Source organism: Oncorhynchus kisutch, linkage group LG23, assembly GCF_002021735.2.
Source record: "Oncorhynchus kisutch isolate 150728-3 linkage group LG23, Okis_V2, whole genome shotgun sequence".
NCBI classification, from domain to species: Eukaryota; Metazoa; Chordata; class Actinopteri; order Salmoniformes; family Salmonidae; genus Oncorhynchus; species Oncorhynchus kisutch.
The window spans coordinates 12535920-12561869 of record NC_034196.2 but is presented as its reverse complement, the minus strand read 5'-3'; the positions used below and the strand labels follow the sequence as shown (position 1 = coordinate 12561869).

The window sequence follows — 25950 nt, the reverse complement described above, 5'->3', positions numbered from 1 at the left end:
TGACCTGTTCACCGGACGTGCTACCTGTCCCAGACCTGTTGTTTTCAACTCTCTAGAGACAGCAGGAGTGGATAGAGATACTCTCAATGATCGTCTATGAAAAGCCAACTGACATTACTCTTGAGGTGCTCCCCTGTTGCACCCTCGACAACTACTGTGATTATTATTATTTGACCATGCTGGTCATTTATGAACATTTGAACATCTTAGCCATGTTCTGTTGTAATCTCCACCCGGCACAGCCAGAAGAGGACTGGCCACCCCTCATAGCCTGGTTCCTCTCTAGGTTTTGGCCTTTTTAGGGCGTTTTTCCTAACGTGCTGTTTTGGGTTTTAGGCTGGGTTTCTGTACAGCACTTTGAGATATCAGCTGATGTAAGAAGGGCTATATAAATACATTTGATTTGATTTCATATTATACATCATATTCACCCTCTATAACAACTGTGATAACAAAAAGGCTACAATGTAATTTCAAAAATCCTTTATCAAGGGAGACAAATCACATAAACCTTATTGATACAAATGAAATGAGATTGACCTGATAGGGCTGTAATACTCTTTAAATGCTCTGTTCTGAGAGTTGCCCCTCTGCCTGTTCCTGAAAAATCAGACCTCCCATCCACATGCACACATCTCTGTCGTGGAAGCATTTAGATGTGTCCCACAGCATGACAGCGGTGACACTGAAATGTTTTGGCACCTTCTTCTGTTGGCCTCCCTCCTCATCTCTATGGTTCAATGTTCCACAATGCAGCAGAACCTCAACTCGCTCTTACATGCCATCACTGGAGCTCACTCTGGTGGTGGCTACGGTATTAAAGGAAGGAAGCTATATCAGAAAAATGCACAGAAAAATGGAAACATACAAAAAGTATTGAGTAAACCAGTCAGTGAGATCAACATGACATTGGGTAAATTATCTGACATTTTTGACAATCTGGATGCAGACTCCTTGCATCCATAAGTTCTAACTGTAAATTAATTTGGAGTGATTTATTCGCCAGCCCCATCCAACCCTCAGGTTACCAAACAAAGTCACAGGGTCAGACTGTTGAAATTAGATTGTGCCTTGCCTCCAAAGGGAAGATTGTATTGATAAGCCTATGCAAATAGTTTTGTCTCAAGTGGGCGCGTATTTCTGACGTAAGAGAACCAGCGACAGCTCAAAAAATTTTTTTAATTAAACAGTAACATGCAAAACATAAACATTCATAACCGATCAAAGTAGCTCTTGCTATTTACGCTTTAACATTGAAGAGGAGAGTAGACTTTAGCGTTAGCATTTCAGACGCGACTGCTCGAGCTGACTTCCTGCATTGAGGAAGCGACTGCTAGATAGAGTATCTTTCATAAATTACACTGAGGTATGTCTGAAAATAAAATAAAAATGTATAGCAAGTAATTCGCTACACATAAACGACCAAAATACCTGTTGTAATTTACACTTTAAAATTGAAGAGTGTAGACTTCAGCTTTAGTATTTCTGACGTGGATATCCAGCGACAGCTCGAGCTAACTTCCTGCATTGTTGAAGCACTGCTTGATAGCGTTCCAGTATTTTACATAAATTACACTGAGGTATGTACATTTTTTTTATAGCAAATAATTCGCTACTCAAACGATCAATGTACCTGTTGCTATTTGCACTTTAAAATTGAAGAGGAGAGTAGACTTTAGCAATTAGTATTTCTGACGTAGAGATCAAACGACCGCCCGAGCTGACTTCCTGCATTGAGGAAGAGACTGCTAGATAGCGATCCCGCCCGTATTTTACATAAATTACAGTGAGGTATGTCTGAAATTGTATAGCAAATAATTTGCTACTCATAAACATTCATAACCGATCGATGTACCTGTTGCTATTTACACTTTAAAACGGAAGAGCATAGTAGACAGCGTTAACTAGCTAACGTTAGCCTAGCTAGCAAGGATGGAATCAGAGGGCTAACGTTTGCTAACTAACTACTGTATCGAACGTTACCTAGTCAATCACTTTGTCAAAGGAGGCTGGTGGCACATTTGAGGAGGACGGGCTCATGGTAATGCATGGAGCGGAATCAGTGTGGAATGTTATTAAATACATGAAACACACCTTGAAGTGCCAGCCCTCTTTGCTGTCTGTTTAGCTAACTGTAGCCCGCCTCTTTGCTACGAAGCCTAGCTATCGAAGAGTGGTTTGTAAATTATAGTCTACGTCACTTTGAGGGAAGGTCAGTAAGTACTAGCTAGCTAGCCACTAATTAGTGTATGTTCAAACGACTTCTGATGGCTATATGGTTTGAGTCTAAGGCATTCATCATTATCCTGTGTTTTAAAGCTTTCAGACTGGTCCAAGGTGCTGTGCAGATTGTCTTGAACTCAACATGTAACGTTACTGCTACTACTACTCCTGCTCCACAAAGATTCTAGATTTTTCCTAATTAAAGCATTAGAAGAGAATGGACAAATGTGGATTGGGACTAAGATTAGGATACGGATTCTAGATTTCTGAGGGTATATTTAAAGCATTAGAAGAGGATGGATTGGAATTAGGATACGGCTCACCTCCACCTTTGTTCTTGGAATGGATCAATGAGTTTGAAGCCTGCAGGTGCCTTCGGTTTATTTTAGCAGGGCCTATCCAATACCAACAATGACTGATGGAAGGATCTACGTGGGAAATCTTCCAATGGACGTCCAGGAGAGGGACATAGAGGATCTCTTCTTCAAATATGGAAAAATTCGGGATATCGAACTAAAGAATAACAGGGGAACCATCCCTTTTGCTTTTGTTCGCTTCGAAGATCCACGGTGAGTTCCTGGAATGATCTAGTGTGTGTACACGTCCAATCACAATACCTGGCTGTTTGGCAAGGTGTTCTCCTGATTTAGTAACATCGCCTGGGACTGACCTCAGTGAATGGATGGAGAAGGCGTTGACAAGTGTATATCCCTTAGGCAAGTAAGTAAGGAGTTCTGTGCTCTCTTCTCTTAGGGATGCAGAAGATGCTGTCTATGGAAGGAATGGATATGGATTCGGTGACTCCAAGCTTCGTGTAGAATACCCTCGCTCCTCTGGTGCCAAATTTAGTGGCCCTATGGGAGGCGGAGAAAGAGGCGAAGGAGGGGGTCCTAAGGGGAGGTTTGGGCCTCCAACTCGGAGATCTGAGTTCCGGGTGATAGTGACTGGTAGGTGGACGTTCTGAGTCGTAGGCAGTTGTTTTTGTCTCTCTCTCTTGGCGGACTGGAGGTCAAAGGGACTAAGTGGAGGTCAAGTCAGCTGCCCAAAACAAACAGGAACAAAACAGTAAAAGCTCTAACTGATCATGTTGACTGCATATACCCAAACACCGGCCATAGTGACTGGTAGGTGTATGTTTTATCATTCATTTTTGTTTTACCCATTGGTAGTTCTCTATTGTATCGGTGTTGTATGTCCTCTTATATAGCTAGACATTCCTATTTCTTAGGTTTCAATCTGGCAGTCAGATCATATGCCACTTTTTTTTTCTTTCAAATCAAGGGAAAATATTAGTTGAGAGACTGACAGTATTTGCATACTTATGGTGTCCCTCAAAGCTTTGCATGAAAATGTAGACACAAATGTGAATTGGAGATATGCCACTTGAAACAGGTCTATAAGAATCTGTAGTTGAAAAGGCGTAGTTGATTGTATCAAAATAATCACTTTTCCACTCCACTAAGCATTATGCAGACTTAGCAGCTTCTTGTATGACGATGTGCTGTCTCCCCTCCCAGGCTTGCCCCCATCAGGGAGCTGGCAGGATCTTAAAGACCACATGCGTGAGGCAGGGGATGTGTGTTTCGCCGACGTGCAGCGGGATGGTGAAGGGGTGGTGGAGTTTGTCCGTCGGGAGGACATGGAGTATGCCCTGCGCAGACTGGACAGGACCGAGTTCCGCTCCCATCAGGTGAGTACACCTCGCCACAGCAAAACATCTCAAATAGGAGTGCATTTGCGAGTTACAAGCTTATTCAAGCCCATGACGGAAGATTGTCTCCTCAGTCATTTGCTCTGTATGTCCTTCAGGGGGAGATGGCAAACATTCGTGTCCACGGAGAACATGGTGCCAGTTATGGTCGCTCGCAGTCCCGCTCCAGATCCCCCCGGGGGCGTGGCTACTCACCACCTCCTTACAAAAGCAGAGGGTCCCCTCCACAGCGCTACCAGTCACCTCCACGGCGCCATGTGTCCCGCCATAGCCCCCCAGCGAGGCGACACCCAGTAACACACCACAGCCCACCCCCACGCCACTATCGGTAGACCAGCCAGCCATTCACAAGAGGGCACTGATGATTAGGGGCAGTTTAATTATGTTTTGTTTATACCAGTTCTCCTCCCTGACACACACAAATAATTGTCCCCCTTTTGCTTGCTATGTGCATTCCATGGTCAGTCACCCCTGCCTTCTTGTTGGCCTTAATATGGTTGATTTATTTTCCTGTTGATTGATGTAAACTTCAGTTCCCTGTGTCAGCGCACTGTATTGAGCTGAGTTCTGATGTCTGGTGAGACCATTTGTTAACTTGTCAATTTACTGGTCTTGCTGCTCTAGGTCATGTATGAACATGATCCATTTGTGATGAACACTGCCCTGAGTGTGACTCTCAACAAAAACTAAATGTGAAGATCTGCCTGCAATGTCTATTTTTAAATGAATTGTAAGTGTGGACCTCCAAGTGTCTGAATACCTTTTGGAAATTGTTTGATTGTAATCTGCTGGTAAACCTGAAATCCTTAAATTTGTTTTATTTTAAATAAATGTCAAACTTTTTAATTTGTTCATTCCTTCCCCTCTCTATGTTTTGGTAACCTGTGGTGGCTGAACACCTGCACTCAATGGGTTGTCACGTTGCAGATTGGGTTTCATGCTATACCTTTTGTCATTTCTGGTCCATCCTCAGAGCTGAAAATATGAATTGGTAGTAGTAATGAAACATGATTATTATATTTATTGCTTTGTCAATGTATATGTTAATCACATTACATTGCATCACTGAACTAAACGCATTCCAGTAAAAAACAATACTTGGAGCAAAGAGACCCACAACTTCTAATCTTGTACAGTATGAACCAAGTCCAATGCATCCACATTGATGCCCTCTTCAGTTGTCTTGAGGACACTAATAGTATGCCAGGACACTAATAGACATTGACAATTCCAGAATTTAGAAAGTTAAATAAAACTCCCTTTGCAAAGCATCATAATCATTTTACAATGATCATCTGAAGTGCCCACCACATTATATCCATCTTGTGACCATGGATGTTTATTGGTCTGACCCAAATGTCTGGATTCATAGGTTCCTTTTGTAATCAATACCCAAAATCCAATCCCAATTGTCATTCAGCACTTTGGATCCTTCATTTGAATGCTCTTTAGTCTCCACACGAGGACAGCGACCTCAAACAAAACCCAATTCAAGCTAAATTGGTGGACACCCTGTTCATGTTCCATTGCATGCCCAGTAAGCGATGCCAGTGAGTCACAAGGCAACGTTGTTGGGGAGATCCATCTCATCTGTCACCTTTCTCTTTATTTGGGCCCATGAATTCTACCCCATCAATGGGAATGTCCTTTTCTTTTATGGCCTTCTGCAAATACAAGCACACCATATGTAGCTGTAACATTAGATTAAATACATGCATCTGACGTTTAAAAAGACAATGGATTGAGAGGACAATAGGCTATCATGAAGTGAGTATATTTACATTCATATATTGGAAATAGATGCCCTGTGTTTCAGTCCTGTGAAGAATAGACTTCTGTGGCCTGACAGCTGACACATTGGTGTTGCATCATTTTGGTTAGCTAACAGTACGTGGTACAGCAGTTATCAATGCGTGGTGATGTTGAACAGGCAGATAGCTAACATACGTCCGTGTTTGATATCATGTATTTACCTGGACACAATGCTGATATTTCTTGAACATTTCGGTACAGGGATCACCGCTTCGATCTCCCTTCAAGAATTTCTCAGCAAACCAACGGTTAAAGCACTGGTCATATTCCCGTTTTAGGTCAGTGCAGCCCTCTCCAACACTATTCATCTTCAATGCGGAATAACCATAGACCGTATGAGAATAACAAATACTGAAAGAATAAAGATAACGATTAATTATTTAATTTATTGCAGGCAAAATTCTCTTCCGCACAGTTCTCTTGACTTCCCTTGAACCATATGATCTGTTTAGCCAGACACCATTGCGTACTTTGATGGCGTAATAAACAAGCGACAAGCGATTGTTAAAGCAACAGCACACTTTGGCTACAGGCAAACAATTTTACACCAAAGACCGCACAGAGAGTGAAACGAATTAAACCAAACTTTGCACAATGTTGAATCCAAAATATACTGATTGTTTAATACACAGCAAAGTAATAACAATAAACAATTCAAGAATACATTGAAAAAATAAGAGTATTTTTCTCATATGTTTGTCGGTATATTTATCTATTGTCGTCAAGCAACATATCACATGTACAGTGGCCTACGTGTGTGTACATATCTGATATTACACAGTATAGCTACATTGTTATACTCACAGATACTTTTGAATATTAGCCTATGTGTGTTTCAAATAATTGTACAGTTACCATTACAGTACAACAGCAATACACGCAGACATTTAGCCGATAAGGAGAAGATAAGAGACAGATTTAAGCACTTAATACAAAAACACTGGAATACATGGGGGACAATATGTTTGAGATACAGCCAGGGGTTTCAGCAAGTGTTCCTGCGATGTTGGAGAGGTGCAAGCTTTTTGGCTGCACCTTTACTCTGTGAATGGTTCTAACTGATGGGAAGTGTATGAAGGAAATGTACAAACAAGATCTCATTTGGTTATCATATTGAGAATATCCCTGCACAAGATAGCTAAATTTAAGGCAAAACAAATACAAAAACATTCTGAAGCAATATGCAAAGAGTTTTTGTTTTTAAAATGGTACATTCACCAAGTGAACAATTACATTTTTTCATAAACTTATTGATTATAATGTTAATTACCTGAACATAGGAAAGTGCTTTTAGGGACAGACAGAAATACTGCATTGTGCAATTATTGTAGTGTGACAACAGCTTCAGTATGGTTCACCTGACGATTTCAGGAATAAAAATAATGATTGAGAAGCGTGATTTTAAAATACTGACCACTATGTCTGCTTTTGTCAATTGTTGGTTTAGCTTTCATACAAATACAAGTTACGATTTTCAGAATACATTAATTTTATGTGACTTTCTCACAATTTTCACAATTTTGGACACTGAGTGAAAGGGGAGGAAAAGACACATGCTGGATCACTTGTTTTCTATGAGAGTCTGCACTTTGAGGACCAAGTCTCGAGCCATCGTTAGGACCTGCGGGATGTTGTGATGCTCAGCCATTTCTGAAGAGGGAAATCAAATCAAAAACACACCGTGTCACTCGAGCCTAGCTGCTTGTGCTGATTTACATATGAGTGTAGTCTATGGAGGTAGCTAGGCTTTTTGCCTTTGTCAGCAAGCACAGTAAAGGCAGTTGGTACCTTCAGATCATACATTTAGCAAGCAAACACTCAGTGACAATGAAATGAATGAAATAACTGAATGATCAAATATTCCATTGCACAACAACATCTAACGTCATCGTTTAGCCTCACCGTTGAAGAACTTGATGATGTCAGTGAAGTCCATGTTGTTCTCCAGGATGATGTCTCGGTATATCTCCACCAGTGCCAGAGCGATGAAGAGGACAAAATGAGTGGAGGAGGTATATGTGGCCGCCCAGATGCTCTCCCACACGGAGAACACATCATCGTACAACATCTCTGGAGGAAGAATGACACATCAGGTTATATACTGAGTAGGACTGTCAGATGTGACCTGCCTGCAGGTCCTGCAGAAGTCATGTTAGTGAAATAAAAACATTGACAATGACATTTTCCAAAATCTATACAGGTCCTTCATATTGTGTACCTTGAACACGATTAATTTAAGTTTTAACATCATCAGCATGAACTATTTCCTCAGGTTCCAATGTGAAATCCCCCCTTTCTGTTTGATTTCATCACCATACAGATAGTGTATGTGGTCAAACACGCCCATGCAGATGCCAGTACCTCTTTTGAAGTCTAGCAGGAACCAGCGGTAGCAGAAGTAGAAGTGAGTGTAGTCTCCATTCATCTGCATCAGTTCAAAGAGCTCTGAATCAAGGATCTAGTGGGGGGAATGTAATATCACTGTACTTATAATAATGTGCATGTGTGATTGAGTATGTACATGCACGTGTATGGTACCTGGATGAGGGAGCGCATGTTGGCAAAGTGTGAGTCCATGGCCCCTCCATGGGGGAAGTTCTGATTCATCCTCTTCATCAACTCAGAGAAGCAGCTGAAAGCCATGACCTCTGAGACACACATCAACAGCAAATGATTAATCTTATCTTACTTATGGCTGTGAATAATGCAGTTCAAGGAGAGCTATTGCTCATGCAGACTGACCGTCATCCAGAATGACCAGTAAAGGAGCCAGCAGATCACACATGCCCTGGACATAGCCAATCTCCAGATGCTGCCACACATAACTGCACATTATGTTGCGTAGTTTCTCCAGGTTCGCAGGGGTGAAGTACCAGTAGGTTCTGTCACAGCGTCTCACGTCCTTATCAATGCGATGCAGGTTGAGCAAGTACAAGTCCAGCTGCTCTTGCTGCACAGAGTGACAAAAGGGACTAAGGTTAGTTAAAGCGGTTCATGTTCAAATGGCTACTGTTTCATGATTCATTCCAGCATTGTGACAGCTCTGTTTGTAGTTGGGTATTTTATTAGGATCCCCATTAGCTGTTGCAAAAGCAGCAGCTACACTTCCTGGGGTCCACACAAAACATGAAACATAATACAAAATGACATAATGCAGAGCATCAATAGAAAAGAACAGCTGAAGGACAGAACTACATACATTTTATAAAAAGGCACACGTAGCCTACATATCAATTGCATACACACAAACTATCTAGGTCAAATAGGGGAGAGGCGTTGTGCCGCATGATGTTGCTTTATCTGTTTTTTTAAACCAGGTTTGCTGTTTATTTGAGCAATATGAGATGGAAGGAAGTTCCATGCAATAAGGGCTATATATAATACTGTATGTTTTCTTGAATTTATTCAGGATTTGGGCACTGAAAAAGACCCCTGGTGGCATGTCTGGTGGGATAAGTGTATTGTATGTTGAACCAACTCTTAGCCAATCAACCCCTAAAATCGGCAACATGCATTACAGTGCACACAGGTAACTCATTTGGAGTACTTACAGAGTAGGTAGTCCCTGCAGGGGACACTACCACTGGTGAAACCTCAGGTTTGAGTTCACCTGTCACAACCAAAAAGTCAGACTGGGGGTAGAGACTCTCCATCTCAGGCTCCTCCTCAGACAGGGTTGGCTCAGTTCCATCAAGACTGGTGTTGGAGCTTGCATGCAGGACAGGTTCCCCTGAAACAACTCTCCCCAGGGCCAAGAAGGGGGCAGCAGGGGGAGCCATCAGGCCGGACAAGGGTCTTGCCCAGGCCGTGGGAATGTCCTCCATCTCTAAGGCAGAGGGCGAGTCATCAGAATCTAGTGTATCAGGAGAACGCATAGAGTGGGCTGTCACTGTAACACTGGCCCTGGCCTCTAGCTGAGGTGGCTTCAGTACTGGCATGCAAGGTGCATGTTTCTCTGAATCTATGGCAACTGTCATTTCTGCAGCTTTGGTATTGCTTTTCTCAGGGACACTGGCCTCCACAGTGTCTAATGTTTTGGTTTCGGCTATTTCTGAAACCTTTTCTTCAGTACTACCCATGTCTTTCTCACAAACACAAGCTTCGCTGGCTTGAGGGGTTTTAATTTTTTGTAATTCAGATTCTGTGATTTCTTCAATGTCAGAGAAGTTTGGGTCCTCTTTTTCAGCAATACCAGCCTCCACTGCTATTGTTGAAGCTTTGTTTCCTTCTGTTAAAGATGGTTCTGTGGCATAGGATGGTTCTGACACTGAGGCTTTGCTCTCTAGTGTTTTATTAACTGTGGCCTCGCCTAGTGGTGGAGCTGGAATATATACATTAGAAACCTCCGTTTCTAGTTTGAGAATATCAGTATTCTCAGTTGCGTACGCAGCTCTCACAGGCAGCTTTGGGTCTTTTGTGGTGGAAACTTCAGACAACCCATTTCCTGCAACTTTGTTTTCGGTTTCAGTATTTCCTAAGGACTTCACGTCTTCTTTGTCAGAACCCCTTTCTTTAACCCTCTCTGGGATTTGTATGATTTCTACCGATTCAGAGCATTCAACCTTTTTACTCTCTGGGGCTTTGGACTCTTGTGTTGGAGCCTTAGGACGCTCCTCCCCTGCCTTGTCATCAACTGTTATCGTGACCTTTGGTTCCTCTGTTGATCTTGATACAGGGAGATCCTCGGTTAGCTTTGATCCAGCTTGGGTCTCTGCCACTGGCCTAGATGCAGCTCCCTGGGGCTCTGATGGCTCTGGTGATGGCTGAGTGGCAACTGTTTTGACAGTTAAATCAGTTGCAGGAAGTTTTGTTGCAGGGCTGTTGTTGTTTGTGCTTTGGGGCTGTTCTGGAAGACCTGAGCCAACAGAGATTTTTGGGGGTGGGTATCCAGATTCTGAGGTAACATTGCGGTTGGCCACATCTGGGAAGTCTTTCAAAGGTATTTTGGACACCTCTTTGCCTTCCTCTGGCTTCATCTCGGATTCTATCGGATCCACCTCCTCCACAGACCCAAATGCCTGCAACACCGGACAACAGACAGTGAATACCCAGCATTATAAAGTCTCCCTACTATTGTAAGGCACAACTTCACAAGTATTCAGTATTAAGGGAAACTATAATGTTATGTGGTGATGTATTATGCCCCAGAAAGAAAGCCTCCTGTACCTGTGTGCTACTGCTGGAGTCACTCTGTGCAATCTGTTTCTCTGAACTGGTGCTCTGTGAGGACTGGTGTAGGATATGGGGTCAAATGCCATCCAGGAAGAGAACACCATGAAGAATCATATGTTAGTACAGTATGTTAACCATATGCCAACGAGTCACTAACTCCATCTTGTATTACCCTCATCAAATGGGACAGGTAGGATCCCCTTACATCAGTGCTGATGGTGGAGTCTCGCTGCACTGGTCCTGGTCTTTCCACAGAATTGCACTTGGCTATGGCTTCAGCATGCTTCTCCCCCTCCCTCTGCTTGACGATGGCCTCACAGCCCAGCCACTCCTTCATAGTCTGCTCATAGTAGGCCCGCACCTGCTTATCCACCTACACACACACAGATGAACACACAGGGTCACTGGTATGTAATGGTATTACATATGACCCACCTCCCCACTTGGATTCCAGAGTTAGTAGTTTTACCTCATGACAATATAACAGTACTCACCTCCAGCCTACGTTTCTGGGTCATATCGAAGTGGTAGTGTCCCAGCAGGAATGGCCAGACCTCCTTGCGTATTGTAGGGGCCACACCACCATAGTACACCATCCGCAGAAGCTCATGCTCATCATACGCCTGAGAAAACGTTGTGAACGTGATTACATATTGACTCAATACAGAAACATACAAGTTCAGTACGATCATCGGTTGCAGTGGAATGTTGATGTTGGTGAATGCAGATACATTCAAGCTGTGACCTGTTAGCTAAGTCATAAAGAGCATGCACAGTCACTGCAGGTTGTGGTTGTGTGTACAGTATGTTTAGAGCAGATTGTACAGTAGATCTTACAGAGCAGTCCTGGAGGAAGCTGCTCCAGACATCCACAGTCAGCCCTCCTCGGGCATCATGAGGCACGTTAGGGTCAATGATGGTAGGGTTGACCAGGGCAGAGAGGTGGATACGAACGGTGGACAGGTGACGGCAGTAGGCAAGCCCTTCAATGAAGAAGTGAAGAAACACGCATGGTTATCAATCCAGCCATAACACGAAGACTATAGCATTTGAATCAGTCTTTCCTAAAGGAATTCATGATGCATGTACTCACAGCCATAGAAAGCACGGGAAATGATCTGGTACTTCATGGTGTCACAGAGGAGTTTCAGGGGAGCCCTGTCCTGGTTGCAGCCGTTGGATAGTGAGCCAACAGGGGATCCGTTCTGAGAGCAGGAGAAACAGGAGGACTTCCTGGGGGTGGGGTGCCACATGTTCACCGCCTGGTCCATCAGCTCTGGAGCCACTGGACACCAAACAGGATCAATGGTATCATCAGCAGGATCATCGTCATCATTGTCATTAGCAACATGATCATCTAGAACTGATGGAGGATTTGGGTGACTTTCTTTAATAATATACACTACCGGTCAAAAGTTTCACAAAACTTACTCTTTCAAAGGTTTCTTAATTTTTACTATTTTCTACATTGTAGAATAATAGTGAATATATCAAAACTATGAAATAACACATATGGAATCATTTAGTAATCAAAAAAGTGTTAAACAAATCAAAATATATTTATATTTGAGATTATTCAAATAGCCACCCTTTGCCTTGTTGACAGCTTTGCACACTATTGTCATTCTCTCAACCAGCTTCACCCCTGAATGCTTAATTAACCAAAAGTCTTGAAGGAGTTCCCACATACGCTGAGCACTTGTTGGCTACTTTTCCTTTATTCTGAGGTTCGACTCATCCCAAACCATCTCAATTTGGTTGAGGTCAGGGGATTGTGGGAGGCCAGGTCATCTGATGCAGCACTCCATCACTCTCCTTGGCCAAATAGCCCTTACGCAGCCTGGAGGTTTGTTGGGTCATTGTCCGGTTGAAAAACAAATTATTGACCCACTAAAAGCAAACAAGATGGGACGGTGTATTGCTGCAGAATGCTGTGGTAGCCATGCTGGTTAGGTGTGCCTTGAATTCTAAATAAAATCATAGACAGTGTCACCATCACACCACCTCCTCCATGCTTCACGGTGGGAACCACACATGCGGACATCATCTGATCACCTACTCTGCGTCTCACAAAGACATTGTGGTTGGAACCAAAATCTCACATTTTGACTCATCAGACCAAAGGACAGATTTCCACCAATCTAATGTATATTGCTTGTGTTTCTTGGCCCAAGCAATTCTCTTCTTCTTATTGGTGTCCTTTAGTAGTGGTTTCCATGAAGGCCTGATTCACGCTCTGAACAGTTGATGTTGAGATGTGTCTGTTACTTGAACTCTGAAGCATTTATTTGGGCTGCAATTTCTGAGGCTGGTAACTCTAATGAACTTATCCTCTGTGGCAGAGTTAACTTTGGGTCTTCCTTTCCTGTGGTCATGAGAGCCAGTTTCATCATAGCGCTTGATGGTTTTTGCGACTGCACTTGAAGAAACGTTCAAAGTTCTTGAAATGTTCCGGATTGACTGACCTTCATGTCTTAAAGTAATGGTGGACTGTCGTTTCTCTTTGCTTATTTGAGCTGTTCTTGCCATAATATGGACTTGGTCTTTTACCAAATAGTGATCTTCTGTTTACAGCCCTACCTTGTCACAACACAACTGATTGGCTCAAACGCATTAAGGAGGAAAGAAATTCCACAAATGTACTTTTAAGACACCTGTTAATTGAAATTCCATGAAGCTGATTGAGAGAATGCCAAGAGTGTGCAAAGCTGTCATCAAGGCAAAGGGTGGCTATTTGAATAATCTCAAATATAAAATATACTTTTTTGGTTACTACATGATGCCGTATGTGTTATTTCATAGTTTTGAGGTCTTCACTATTATTCTACATTGTAGAAAATAGTACAAATAAAGAAAAACCCTTGAATGAGTAGGTGTTCTTAAACTTTTGACCGGTGGTGTATATGTATTTTTTTAAACATGGAAACATTGACAAACCAAGCCAGAAGATAGAGGTGTGACAAAGACAACTTCATGCCCATGCATGGTCTCAAATCCAGGGTAACCAATGTAAGGTGTTCACAGGGCTACAGGCACAGGGGCTGGACAGAGAGGGGCTGAGGGAAGGGCAATGGTCAACAAAACGAACGGTGAGAGAAAAATAAATCATGAAAAAGTATATTATGTACAAATTTCAACAGAAAATCGACATAGAATAAGGAGATCACAAGTGAAATACCAAAGTCTGACGGAGTACCAGGGAGCAGGATCCGGAAGACATAGTCAGTGGCCTCGTCCTCCTCTTTATCCGACACAGACTCCACAGACCCCTGCGGACTCCTCTTCCGCAACTTAGGGAAAACCTTTCCCTGTGGGCAAAGGAAGGTAGTGCACTCAGTATAAGACATTAACATGTTGTTATTATGATGATTCGCAAGAGTGATTAAAGTTGATACCCTAAAACTCAGATCCCTATCATTGAATTGTGATGCAAGACTAGGCTAGATGTAGTTAATCATCCAGCCAATCTCAAGTCAGTCATCTTTTCCTTTTCTGTTTAGAAAACAAACCATTTTTAGTAATTTAGCAGTCTTATCCAGAATAACGTACAGTTAGTGCACTCATCTTAAGATAGCTAGGTGAGACACAATGTCACAATCGTAACAAGTACACTTTCCCTCAATAAAGTAGTTAATAGCAAAGCCAGTGGTACAGTAGTAGGAAAATTACATTTGTATAATTTTTGGGGGGTCCTTGTCTTTGGTCTGCAACTTTCCTTCATGGTGGTTTGAGGACGTATTAAGACCCCACTCACTCCTAGACTCTCTGTGCCACTCCTAGGTTGTATAGTCTTTCCCTGCTCCACAGGATAATATACCACAACCTTAACAATGCTATATTCTACAGCAGCCTGTAAATTATAGTCTCAGCTCTACTACGATTACCACTTTTATCATCACAACCCCTCTAAAAACTTCCTCATGGGGTTCCTTTTGCTTTGGCAGGTCAGGGTTGATATTATCTACTTAGAGGCTAAATTGGTGGATAAGATCAATGAAATTACAGTGTCAGTGTAAAAGTATCCCTCTGGCAGCAGTGTACAGTACTAACACAGAGATCAGAGTTACCCTCGGTCCAACAACATCCACTCTGCTATAGATTAGTTGTTTCTAATGCTACAAGGAACAACTATCATACCATCACCTTTCAATTGGTTTAGTGGATGTGGACATAATAGCTACAGTAAACATTAATTGAGATCTGAATCATTGTCATGAATTCCAAATGTGAGGGTTATAGCTGGTGCATGTTAGGACATTTCTATGTTCCATGCTGACCTTTCCCCTCTGGGACCACAGAGGGGGGTCGAGTTGTCCGTGTGGCAGCAGGCCTGTCTCCAGGCAGGTCAGGAACTGGAGCAGGTGTCCTCCCCGGGGGAACCGCAGCGGAGGCCTCTGGATCCCATCCTGACTCACCAGAACCACTGTTCCACCACTGTCCACTGGGAAAAACCGTGAATTCAAGGTCAAGAAGACACACACAAACACATGGATACAAAGATATATGCCTACATAATTAAAATAGGTTCCTCCTGTACCTTGCTGATGGCAGTGCAGATAAACAATCTCCTCCAGGCGAATAGTCATGGCAAAGTCCCAGTAAACACTGGGAAAATCAATATGAGAAATTGCTGAGATTTAAACAATATTCAATTATATAAATTGGCATGTCCTTTGTGGACACCTATGAGTGTCAGAATAGGTTTCTTTACTGTGATTTGATATTACATTACCTTTTTTCAGTGTCATCTGCCACAGTGCCATTCATGAGCTGGTTGGGGGTCCATTTCAGGGTCATGAGATCTGCAGTCTGGTGGAGAGATAGGTACCCTGGGATAGCCTCCATGTCATCCCTCTGTAGACAAAGACAGGAGATTTGTAGAAAGCATTCCTTGCTGTTTAAACAGTGATGAAAAGCAATGCCAAGTCCTTTAACACGCAGAGAGAGACACACACACACACACACACATACACACCGGCTGCACCAGGACGTTGTTCTTGCCAAACAGCAGTGTAGCCCTGTTGTTCTGATGGAGGGACTCAACGTAGTCCCGAGCCCACAGGATGGGCCTGTCCTCCATACTGCCACTGGACTGCCTCTTCTGGATCTATTAGAAAATATCATTGTATTCGAGACCATTGGACCATTTTTTATGCATCATATATTATACACACACATCATTCGTTTAAACACATAATCCACACACTGACCAGGGCAGGTCGCCTGGAGGGGGAGTCCTGGCGACAGTGGCCACTGTGGATGCGGTGTCTCTGGACGAGCTCATCAGCAGAGGGGTCTGTCCAGAAGTGGTCGGCTGTCTTCACCTTAGTGTACTCCAGAGCACAGGGGCCGACTGCAAGGCATAAGGGCAAGACAACACTGAGATCCACAACAGTTTTCATGTAGAAAGGTGTAGTCACTATTTCTAACTTCTAAAGCACTGTACTGAACCATCATCATCCAGAGTGGAAGTTAGTGTTACCAGCAATGTCAATGTTACCCTCACAGTAGAAGGTAAATGCAGTTGTCCATTATAAGTGTGAGTACAAAGTCAATTTGGAGTTAGTTACCAGTATGTTTAACTTCAAAACCACAGAATTATGGCCTTATCTGAAATAAGGCAATTTCCACTGTAAAGCACTAGTCTCCAATGTCATGTTAACCTACAGACTCAGAGGGAGTCACATTCACTGTAATGTGCCATTCAGTGTGCTATTTCTTATCTTATCAGAGATCTGTCCGGCCACATCCTGGCAAGAGAGGCCATAAGAAGAGGTTCCATCAATACCTAACAGAGAGGCAAGGATTGGTCCATCCACAGGATCCATTAGAATGGCCTCACTGTCATAGAACGTACTGGAAAAGAGAAAATCATGTTTCCTCAAAATGGTGCAAGAAGAACCATTGCTGCATGTTCACTGAAAAGCGACTATAAGTCCAGATCTTAATTTGACCCGTTTAATTGCAGCAGGAAAATAATCTTGCAGCAGGAGGATTTGAATATCTGAAGAAATATTTAGAATGGCGCCAGGGGGCAGCTGGAATACAATGCAGTACCGTACCCACGCAGTACCGTACCCACTTTGTACCTTAGACTGGAGTTCCACTGTGCCCCGGTTCAAGTAGTCTATGTGCAGGCTGCAGCGCATCTCGTGTGAATTCTTATGTGGATTATAATAAATTGACATATTTGTAGAGGTAGATATATTTTTTGTTAGGTAAAATCATTTTTTTTAATCAACTGTTTTATTATATGTTCAAGGCAAGTCATAATGCTGCCCTACAGTAGGCTACACCTTAGGCTACAGTAGGCTGTGGTTATCAAAACTAATTGCACACATAGGCTTATAATATCATATGTAAAGACGATGAAATTGAGAATAGTGAGGTATCCTATGGAATGGAGTGCAATGGTGGATGAAAGAGTGACTCAGATTGTAAAACCCCCAAGAATTAGGAACCCAGAGAATACATGTGGGTGTATATATATATATATATATATATATATATATATATATATATATGAAGATCATAGCATTCATATATGTATGTGTGTGTGAAACACACACACAAATCTATTCTCCTACATACACACTACCGCTCAAAAGTTTGAGGTCACTTAGAAATGTCCTTGTTTTTGATAGAAAAGCACACTTTTTGTCCATTAAAATAACATTAAATTGATCAGAAATACCGTATAGACATTGTTAGTGTTGTAAATGACTATTGTAGCTGGAAACGGCAGATTCTTTATGAAATATCCACATAGGCGTACAGAGGCCCATTATCAGCAACCATCACTTCTGTGTTCCAATGGCAGGTTGTGTTAGCTAATAAAAGTTTATAATTTTAAAAGGCTAATTGATCATTTGAAAACCCTTTTGCAATTATGTTAGCACAGATGAAAACTGTTGTCCTGATTAAAGAAGCAATAAAACTGGCCTTCTTTAGACTAGTTGAGTATCTGGAGCATCAGCATTTGTGGGTTCGATTACAGGCTCAAAATGGCCAGAAACAAAGACCTTTCTTCTGAAACTCGTCAGTCTATTTTTGTTCTGAGAAATGAAGGCTATTTCATGCAAGAAAACTGAAGATCTTGTACAATGCTGTGTACTACTCCCTTCACAGAACAGCGCAAACTGGCTGTGGGAGTGGGAGGCCCTGGTGCACAAGTGAGCAAGAGGAGTACTTGATGCCATCTGTAAAGCATGGTGGAGGCAACGTGATGGTCTGGGGGTGCTTTGGTGGTGGTAAAGTGGGAGATTTGTACATACGTCTTGACTATATTTCCGATTCCTTTTGCAACTCATTTCATGTATGTTTTCATGGAAAACAAGGACATTTCAAAGTGACCCCAAACTTTTGAACGGTAGTGTACATTTTCTACATACAGACATACAGACATACATACATACATACATACATACATACGAGGGAAAAAAGTATTTGATCCCCTGCTGATTTTGTACGTTTGCCCACTGACAAAGAAATTATCAGTCTATAATTTTAAATGGTAGGTCTATTTGAACAGTGAGAGACAGAATAACGACAACAAAAAATCCAGAAAAACACATGTAAAAAATGTTGGCTAGGCCACTCCAGGACCTTCATGTGCTTCTTCTTGAGCCATTCCTTTGTTGCCTTGGCCCTTATGTTTTGGGTCATTGTCATGCTGGAATACCCATCCACGACCCATTTTCAATGCCCTGGCTGAGGGAAGGAGGTTCTCACCCAATATTTGACGGTACATGGCCCCATCCATCGTCCCTTTGATGCGGTGAAGTTGTCCTGTCCCCTTAGCAGAAAAACACCCCCAAAGCATAATGTTTCCACCTCCATGTTTGAAGGTGGGGATGGTATTCTTGGGGTTCTAGGCAGCCTTCCTCCTACTCCAAACACGGCGAGTTGAGTTGATGCCAAAGAGCTCCATTTTGGTCTCATCTGACCACAACACTTTCACCCAGTTGTCCTCTGAATCATTCAGATGTTCATTGGCAAACTTCAGACGGGCATGTATATGTGCTTTCTTGAGCAGGGGGACCTTGCGGACGCTGCAGGATTTCAGTCCTTCACTGCATACTGTGTTACCAATTGTTTTCTTGGTGACTTTGGTCCCAGCTGCCTTGAGATCATTGACAAGATCCTCCCGTGTAATTCTGGGCTGATTCCTCACCGTTCTCATGATCATTGCAACTCCACGAGGTGAGATCTTGCATGGGGCCCCAGGCCGAGGGAGTTCTCTTGTGTTTCTTCCATTTGCGAATAATCGCACCAACTGTTGTCACCTTCTCACCAAGCTGCTTGGCGATGGTCTTGTAGCCCATTCCAGCCTTGTGTAGGTCTACAATCTTGTCCCTGACATCCTTGGAGAGCTCTTTGGTCTTGGCCATCGTGAAGAGTTTGGAAATCTGATTGATTGATTGCTTCTGTGGACAGGTGTCTTTTATGGACAGGTGTCTTTTATACAGGTAACAAACTGAGATTAGGAGCACTTCCTTTAAGAGTGTGCTCCTAATCTCAGCTCGTTACCTGTATAAAAGACACCTGGGAGCCAGAAATCTTTCTGATTGAGAGGGGGTCAAATACTTATTTCCCTCATTAAAATGCAAATCAATTTATAACATTTTTGACATAAGTTTTTCTGGATTTTTTTGTTGTTATTCTTTCTCTCACTGTTCAAATAATGAAATTATCATTTCTTTGTCAGTGGGCAAACATACAAAATCAGCAGGGGATCCAATACTTTTTTTCCTGCACTGTATATGAATGCTATGATCTTCTCACATATGAGATATTGCCTCACATGCTGGTCAAAAGCATGGCTAAAATCTATCCAAACCTGTACACCTGAGTTATCTGTGGTTCCTCATATGTAAGACGACAGCTGATGATAGTGTTGTTGTTGTTGTTAGAATTATATATTATTGGATGTGATGTATTGGTATGTTGTGTTGTCTTAGTGAGTATGTGTATTGTGGCTGAGTAATTGTCCTTAGCTGCACTGGCACCCACGGGTGCAAATGATCTTTTGGCTAACCCTGCCACATTTAAATGGATGTTGCATTATTGTAATATTGATTAATGTGCATTGTCCCCTATAAATAAATATATGTATGAATGTGTGTATGAGAAAAGAGAATATATATATATATATATATATAATATACATACTGTTGATCTGGGGGGTGTTGGGGTTTTAAAATCTGCACCATTTCACTCCATTCCGTAGGGTACCTCACTATTCTCAATTTCATCTAGTCTTTACATCTGATATTATAAGCCTATGTGTGCAATTCGTTTTTATAGGCTACAGTAGGCTCTGGTTTATGTGTATTAATTTTGATAGGCTACAGTAGGCTGTAGTTTAGGTGTATTAATTTTGATAGGCTACAGTAGGCTATAATGTCGGTGTAGCCTACTGTAGGGCTGCATTTCAGACCGTGTCATAGACCACACCGTGTCATAGACCAATATCTATCTTGTGTTAAGCTATATAAAACGGCAGTTGTTGATGTGTATGGCTGCATTTCACATAAACTTATGTACATTTGAATGTTGCAGTAATAGGACCTATAGGTCTACAGTAACAATAGGACATTTATTCGCTGCAACTCCTGTACGGACTCGGGAGAGGCGAAGGTCGAAAGCCATGCGTCCTCCGAAACACAACCCAACCAAGCCGCACTGCTTCTTGACACAATGCCCATTCAACCCGGAAGCCAGCCGCACCAATATGTCAGAGGAAACACTGTACACCTGGCGACCTGGTCAGCATGCACTGCGCCCGGCTCGCCACAGGAGTCGCTAGTGCGCGATGAGACAAGGATATCCCTGCCGGCCAAACCCTCCCTAAACCGAACGACGCCCCATGGGTATCCCGGTCGCGGCCGGCTGCGACAGAGCCTGGGCTCTAACCCAGAATCTCTGGTGGCACAGCTAGCACTGCGATGCAGTGCCTTAGACCACTGCGCCACCCGGGAGGCGTGTCTGGTGCTTTTAGTTTGAGCGAGCGAGAATGATTTTGATGGCTGGCACTGCTCTGAAATGACTGGACTGTTCCCACATGGAGATAAAGAGAACTGAGGATTTTCAGTGAATGTATGTAAATCAGAAGCACAATTTGAAATTTCCTGAGGCGCAGGGGGAAAAAATGTGACAAAAGAGTGATCAAATTAAGATCGGACATCTGTATACATATTGAGCAGCTACGACTGTTGGTATTTGTAAGATCAAACACAATGTCAGACTTTCATCTGTAATCTGATCTGTTGATTGGTAACCTGCTGTTCTCCACTAGGTACATGACAATCTTGTCCAGAAGCTTCTCCATGAGAGCAGTGCGGATCCACAGGTTCCTCAAGCCCTGAGGGGGGAGGTTGGTCAGTCCGGGTTGCTTCTGAACACTGCCATTATTTAGTTGAGCCTGTCTGCTGGAGAATACAGAGAGAAGTGTTTGATACACATTTTGTATTCATTTATGGCATATTGGTGTGTGTGTGTGTGTGTGTGTGTGTGTGTGTGTGTGTGGAGGGGGGGCTTAGGAGTAATGACAGGTCAAGATCAATGTCTTACTTGGTCTCGATGAGCTGCTCTAGTTCCTGGACCTTCTGACAGAGTTCCTCCGCCGGGGTGAAGCTCTTCCCCACCTTCATGAAGAGTGCTGCTACCTTATTACTGCAAAGGAGGCCCGCTGCTCGCCTCTTCAGCCCATGGAGCACACATGCCTCCACTACAGCTGTAGACACACGGAAACACATAGTATTGAATACACCAACAGTACACACAGAGTTTGGTTTCAAAACCAACTTTCCCCAAAGCGATATTCATTAAGCTATGATTGCATACATACACATGATTGCATACACTGTCAACAACAAGTAAACCACATGCAGAGTTTGCTAATTAGATTTTCAGGAGCAACCAGTGAAAACCCTTGGACAGTCTGAGTGCTACTGCAGGGAAGCAGAGACGGGTTAGAGGGAAGGTGCAGGTGGCTCTCAGCAGGACCAGAAATAGACTAAAAACTGACAAACGATGTTTACTGTTGCTAGGATATCCGTGGCTGTGTAGAGGTGTAGTATCAACACCTTTGCATAGCGTCTGCTGTCAGTTAAATTTAACACAGATGGACCTACACATCTCTATGGCTGTGGCGGTGCCAACCTAAAATCAAGCTGTGTTCGGTTGAGAATGTGACCGTACACACTTTGGGGTAGTAGGAGGTGGCCAGGCTTGACATTTCAACTCCACAGGATGATGCCCAATGTCACTTGCTCTGTAAATGTCAATGTAGTCATGAGACAAATTAATTTTAAAAAACATGTTCTGACTCCGATTTTTTATGTGAAATTAACATAATACCTATGGCATTTACCTCAGTACAATTTAACCAGCAATAATCCACCTACTTTTGACTCCATAATCTTACTGCTGTGCTCTTAATGTAACAATAATCCTATGTGTCACATCACAAGTGTGAAATGTGAGGCTGTGACACCAGAGTGATGGGGTGGAGGACAATTGTGAAGAGATTACAAAGCACTAGTTCAAACCAACTGTGATTCTTTAGTTGACGGAGAATAGCAGCACTGCTCGAGTCTGCGATGAGAGAGAAAGGTGCTCTTTCTTTTTCATTTTGTTATTAACTTATATTTGTACTATATTTTCAAGAATAGCAATTCCTAATAGAGGTAGTGTAAACATAATTGTCGGCGTCATCATTATTATTGTCTAGCTCCCCTACCCATTCCCCAAACTACCTTGAGTCAGTATGTGTGATCTCCAATCAGCAGCGTGGTCTGGGTCGCTGCGTGTCCAGCCCACGTACCCTTTCCCAACCACTGAGGAGATTCCCACTTGCACTTTGCAGAGTATTGCTCTATGTCGTGACTGCAATAGATTGGTATAGTTTTGTCATTTGTTAACTACCAGTTGCCCTTTTCTGAGTATTGATAAATGTTTCTCTATGAGAGAGGGCTCACCCTTCATTTCTACCCATTTGTAGTGTTTCAGTAAATAGTCTCTTAGCTGTAAATAGCTAAAGAAATCTGACTTTGGCAGATGGAAGTCTGAACTTAGTTCACCGAATGATTTAATTTGGTTGTTCTTCAAGACTTGGTGTACATATGGCAAAGGAAGTAATGACCACCATTTGGAAACCTGAATCGAGTGATAATGGGGAAATATCTGGAAGTTCTGCAGTACCAGTTAGAGATGATATGCCCATAGGCAGATGGAGACTTTTTTAAACTTTCCTCCAAAACTGGAGCGTATGCTTTGACCATGGGTTCTTACTATCACGGTCTGTCCTCTTACCCAAGTAATCATTGGTTGCAATTTGGTGGCCCAGAAGTACCACCTACCTTTTGGTAGGTGCTCTTTGGAGATAAGGTTACTTTCATCTCACCAGAAAATATTATGTATTTCTTGCCACGATCTCTTATTTCTTTCTATCCACTCTACTCTGGCTCTTATTACAATAGTAATGGTCTTCGGTCAAAGATGAGAAACCAAGCAGGTAAGTATCTGTTACACATACTGTAAGCCAAGCAGTCATTCATTTAAATCAACACTTCGACCTACCCAGACCAGCTATGCAGCTAGGCTTGCCCCATCAACTATGGCATGCACCCTCCCTCCCATCCAGTCACAAGAGCACAGCACTGCCATGTGGCACTAAAGTCCTTCAGTGGGCTTGTAATAATTAAGTACCTCACTGTGATTCATTTTGACTATTTCAATTGAAAACAAACAAAAATAGCTTCTTAGCAAAGAGTCATTTCTCATGCAAGAATTTTGCTAGGAGGGGAAAACTGAAAACTAACTGTTATTGGCAGAGGTTTGGAACTCTATTTCCTATTGGTCTATTAACTCATTTACCATCTGGTGATGTCACCAGGCAGGCCAAAACTCCATCCCACTAAAACAGGGTGAAATTTCAGGTCGTATTTTTAAACAGCTCTTACACTAGAAGGGAAATATCATAATTTTCACAATATTACTCCAACCTCGTTATGTGGAAATATATATAAAACACAAGACACAGTTTTGACTGCACTGGGCCTTTAATTGGGGGTTAACAAACCATAAAAACTCAAAATGAGCAAGTCAAAACTCTAATGAGCCATATGAACTGTAAATTCAATAAGTAATATATTACGACATGAACACACTCACCACAGAAGGATATGATATGGCTGCTGTCTGCATGCACAAACTTCCGAGTCACTGACTCCTCCATGATCTGTTTCACCTGAGAAAAAGAGAGAGAGACAAAGGTGAGGTGGGATTTGATATGACAGGCACTTAAAGAGACAGGGTCTGACAAGAGTAGGCACAGAAAGAGAAGAAATCAAAGTGCAGAAGGAGGCAAGGATGGGGAGCGATTTTGCAACAATAGATTAAAAAAAAGTCTGGGTTTGAGATACAGTATATATTTACTATCACCAACTAGGACCCTCTTCCTTGCTGCATGACCTGGTGCTAGTCATGTCCCTTTTGTGATGTGGCCTCCACATGCAAACCTCACACTCCTGTTTACCATCCCAGGAGGCATGTGACCAATGATTGCCTTCATGAGACGAGAAGAATTGCTGCCAATAACTTGGCAGAATAAGAGTGTTTCTCTTGCATGTGCCTGTGTGCATGTGTGTGACTGCCTGTTTGCTTGCGTGTTCATGCATGCGTGCGTGTGAGAGAGAGACTGTTTTTCCGCCATCTAAAAAACGGCACAAAGATGGACAGGGCTATCCATACAAATTAGAACACGATACAATATGCTGCTAATAATGCTCTTTTACTTTTCAGGGCAGAATAAAATAACATCCCATAAACGGAGCTAGAACAGAGGACACACCAGCATGCAGCTACAAAGAAAATAAGCCAGACAGGGAGTTGGTCTCTTCTCTCCCTTTCAGGTTTCTGTAGTGCTGCAGCCCAACTATACCATAAGCCAGACAATTTTCCTTTGAAGAATGTTAGCTACAGCCAGACCAGAACTGCGAGGAGTCCCCAAATAATAAACCGTGACTTGGATAGTTTGTAGAGCATCTACAGATGGACTGTCTACAGACTATCAGTAACATTTCAACTTACTATCTACTAATCCTAACCCCAGCCATAACACTAACCCTAAACTTAACCCTTATTCTAAACCTAACCCTAACCTTAGCAAGCTGTTTCTTATCAACAGATAGTTTGTTGATATTACAACCATCTGTAGAGCATCTGGACTATCCAAATAAAGTGTGACCACTATCTGGACTATCCAAATAAAGTGTGACCACATCCTTTAGGCCTAATTTCCAGACACAGGATGAAGCAAGATATCATCTGATCAATTGATTACGTGTTTTTTCATATAAAAGAGAGAGGGGTAATAGGCTATCCGAGATATGAGCATACCCAGTGAATTGAGTTGCCCTCCATTACAGAATTAGCATTCAGATAAAAGAAAAACACACGTAAGAGCGGTTATCAATAATCCTAACGATGCTGCTCTTGGCTCTGCACTGTGACATGCACACGTATTCACGTCATGCAGAGATAACAGATCCATTACTGCTACTTTGATCGTGGCGTTATTGCCTAGGCCTGCCTACTGATACCAAATAATTGCTATGTATCTGTATATATACACGTATTTCAATCCAAGTCGCCCCTGAACGCATCCTTTATAATAAAATCACGATCCAAAGAATATGATATCCTATTAGGCTACATGTATCCTTATGATCAATTTTATTAAAGCATATACACCAGACTTCCCGGTGTCTCCAATTTACAATCTTATTTTGGGCATCCAAATACAACAGAACGGCTGCCAGAGATTCAAGACCAACCGTTGCTTCTAATAATTTGTCGTTAAAAACATTGCAAATACTGAAGGCACTCACCTCTTTCTTCACATTGCGCAGCAATTTCTGACGCGTCTCGGCCTCTGGAATGAAAAAACATAACGATATCATTGAAAGTTGGTGAGGCATTCAAGACAATTTTGATATTTTATAACATAGCCTATTCAAATCGAAAAA

At 42.4% G+C, this 25950-nt stretch overlaps 3 protein-coding genes across 9 annotated transcripts in view; 1 reads left to right on the top strand and 2 right to left on the bottom strand.

The window, feature by feature from the left end:
• The first annotated feature begins 1132 nt into the window (after window positions 1-1132).
• srsf9 (serine and arginine rich splicing factor 9) lies at window positions 1133-4784 on the top strand. Of its 7 annotated transcripts, none has more exons than XM_020457429.2 (5): window positions 1133-1580; window positions 2613-2792; window positions 2977-3170; window positions 3741-3913; window positions 4033-4784. In XM_020457429.2, the coding sequence occupies exons 2-5, from the start codon at window positions 2635-2637 to the stop codon at window positions 4264-4266; spliced, it is 759 nt and encodes a 252-aa protein (XP_020313018.1). In that variant the 5' UTR covers window positions 1133-1580; window positions 2613-2634; the 3' UTR covers window positions 4267-4784. The 7 variants fall into 7 exon arrangements, with proteins under 7 accessions (XP_020313018.1, XP_020313020.1, XP_020313017.1 ...); XM_020457431.2 differs by having other exon boundaries at window positions 1168-1580; window positions 2616-2792; XM_020457428.2 differs by having other exon boundaries at window positions 1168-1580; window positions 2320-2792.
• Window positions 4785-4935: 151 nt separating this feature from the next.
• triap1 (TP53 regulated inhibitor of apoptosis 1) lies at window positions 4936-6077 on the bottom strand. The gene is made up of 2 exons (XM_020457434.2): window positions 5908-6077; window positions 4936-5598 (listed from the first exon to the last, which is right to left on the bottom strand). The coding sequence occupies exons 1-2, from the start codon at window positions 6052-6054 to the stop codon at window positions 5521-5523; spliced, it is 225 nt and encodes a 74-aa protein (XP_020313023.1). The 5' UTR covers window positions 6055-6077; the 3' UTR covers window positions 4936-5520.
• The window catches only part of sgsm1b (small G protein signaling modulator 1b), a 21284-nt gene continuing 269 nt past the window's right edge, over window positions 4936-25950 (bottom strand). The window contains exons 2-24 of the mRNA XM_020457417.2: window positions 25813-25856; window positions 24095-24170; window positions 21491-21653; window positions 21199-21348; window positions 16707-16774; window positions 16129-16271; window positions 15894-16025; window positions 15651-15772; window positions 15456-15523; window positions 15196-15359; window positions 14097-14226; window positions 12012-12203; window positions 11756-11901; window positions 11413-11541; window positions 11124-11291; window positions 10913-10975; window positions 9298-10764; window positions 8489-8696; window positions 8285-8394; window positions 8108-8204; window positions 7649-7816; window positions 5908-7396; window positions 4936-5598 (exon numbers count right to left, since the gene is read on the bottom strand). Coding sequence (XP_020313006.1) covers window positions 7308-7396; window positions 7649-7816; window positions 8108-8204; window positions 8285-8394; window positions 8489-8696; window positions 9298-10764; window positions 10913-10975; window positions 11124-11291; window positions 11413-11541; window positions 11756-11901; window positions 12012-12203; window positions 14097-14226; window positions 15196-15359; window positions 15456-15523; window positions 15651-15772; window positions 15894-16025; window positions 16129-16271; window positions 16707-16774; window positions 21199-21348; window positions 21491-21653; window positions 24095-24170; window positions 25813-25856 — 4097 coding nt within the window. The 3' untranslated portion in view covers window positions 4936-5598; window positions 5908-7307. The remainder of the gene's footprint in view (window positions 5599-5907; window positions 7397-7648; window positions 7817-8107; window positions 8205-8284; window positions 8395-8488; window positions 8697-9297; window positions 10765-10912; window positions 10976-11123; window positions 11292-11412; window positions 11542-11755; window positions 11902-12011; window positions 12204-14096; window positions 14227-15195; window positions 15360-15455; window positions 15524-15650; window positions 15773-15893; window positions 16026-16128; window positions 16272-16706; window positions 16775-21198; window positions 21349-21490; window positions 21654-24094; window positions 24171-25812; window positions 25857-25950) is intronic.

Excerpts from the sequence above, each read along its gene's own strand:
- srsf9 (XM_020457429.2), top strand. The coding sequence starts at position 2,635 with ATGACTGATGGAAGGATCTACGTGGGAAATCTTCCAATGGACGTCCAG. Across the intron at positions 2,793-2,976 it reads GTTCGCTTCGAAGATCCACG|GGATGCAGAAGATGCTGTCT; the intron begins GTGAGTTCCTGG and ends CTCTTCTCTTAG. Across the intron at positions 3,914-4,032 it reads CCGAGTTCCGCTCCCATCAG|GGGGAGATGGCAAACATTCG; the intron begins GTGAGTACACCT and ends TATGTCCTTCAG.
- triap1 (XM_020457434.2), bottom strand. The coding sequence starts at position 6,054 with ATGAATAGTGTTGGAGAGGGCTGCACTGACCTAAAACGGGAATATGAC. Across the intron at positions 5,599-5,907 it reads AATATCAGCATTGTGTCCAG|AAGGCCATAAAAGAAAAGGA; the intron begins GTAAATACATGA and ends TTGTATTTGCAG.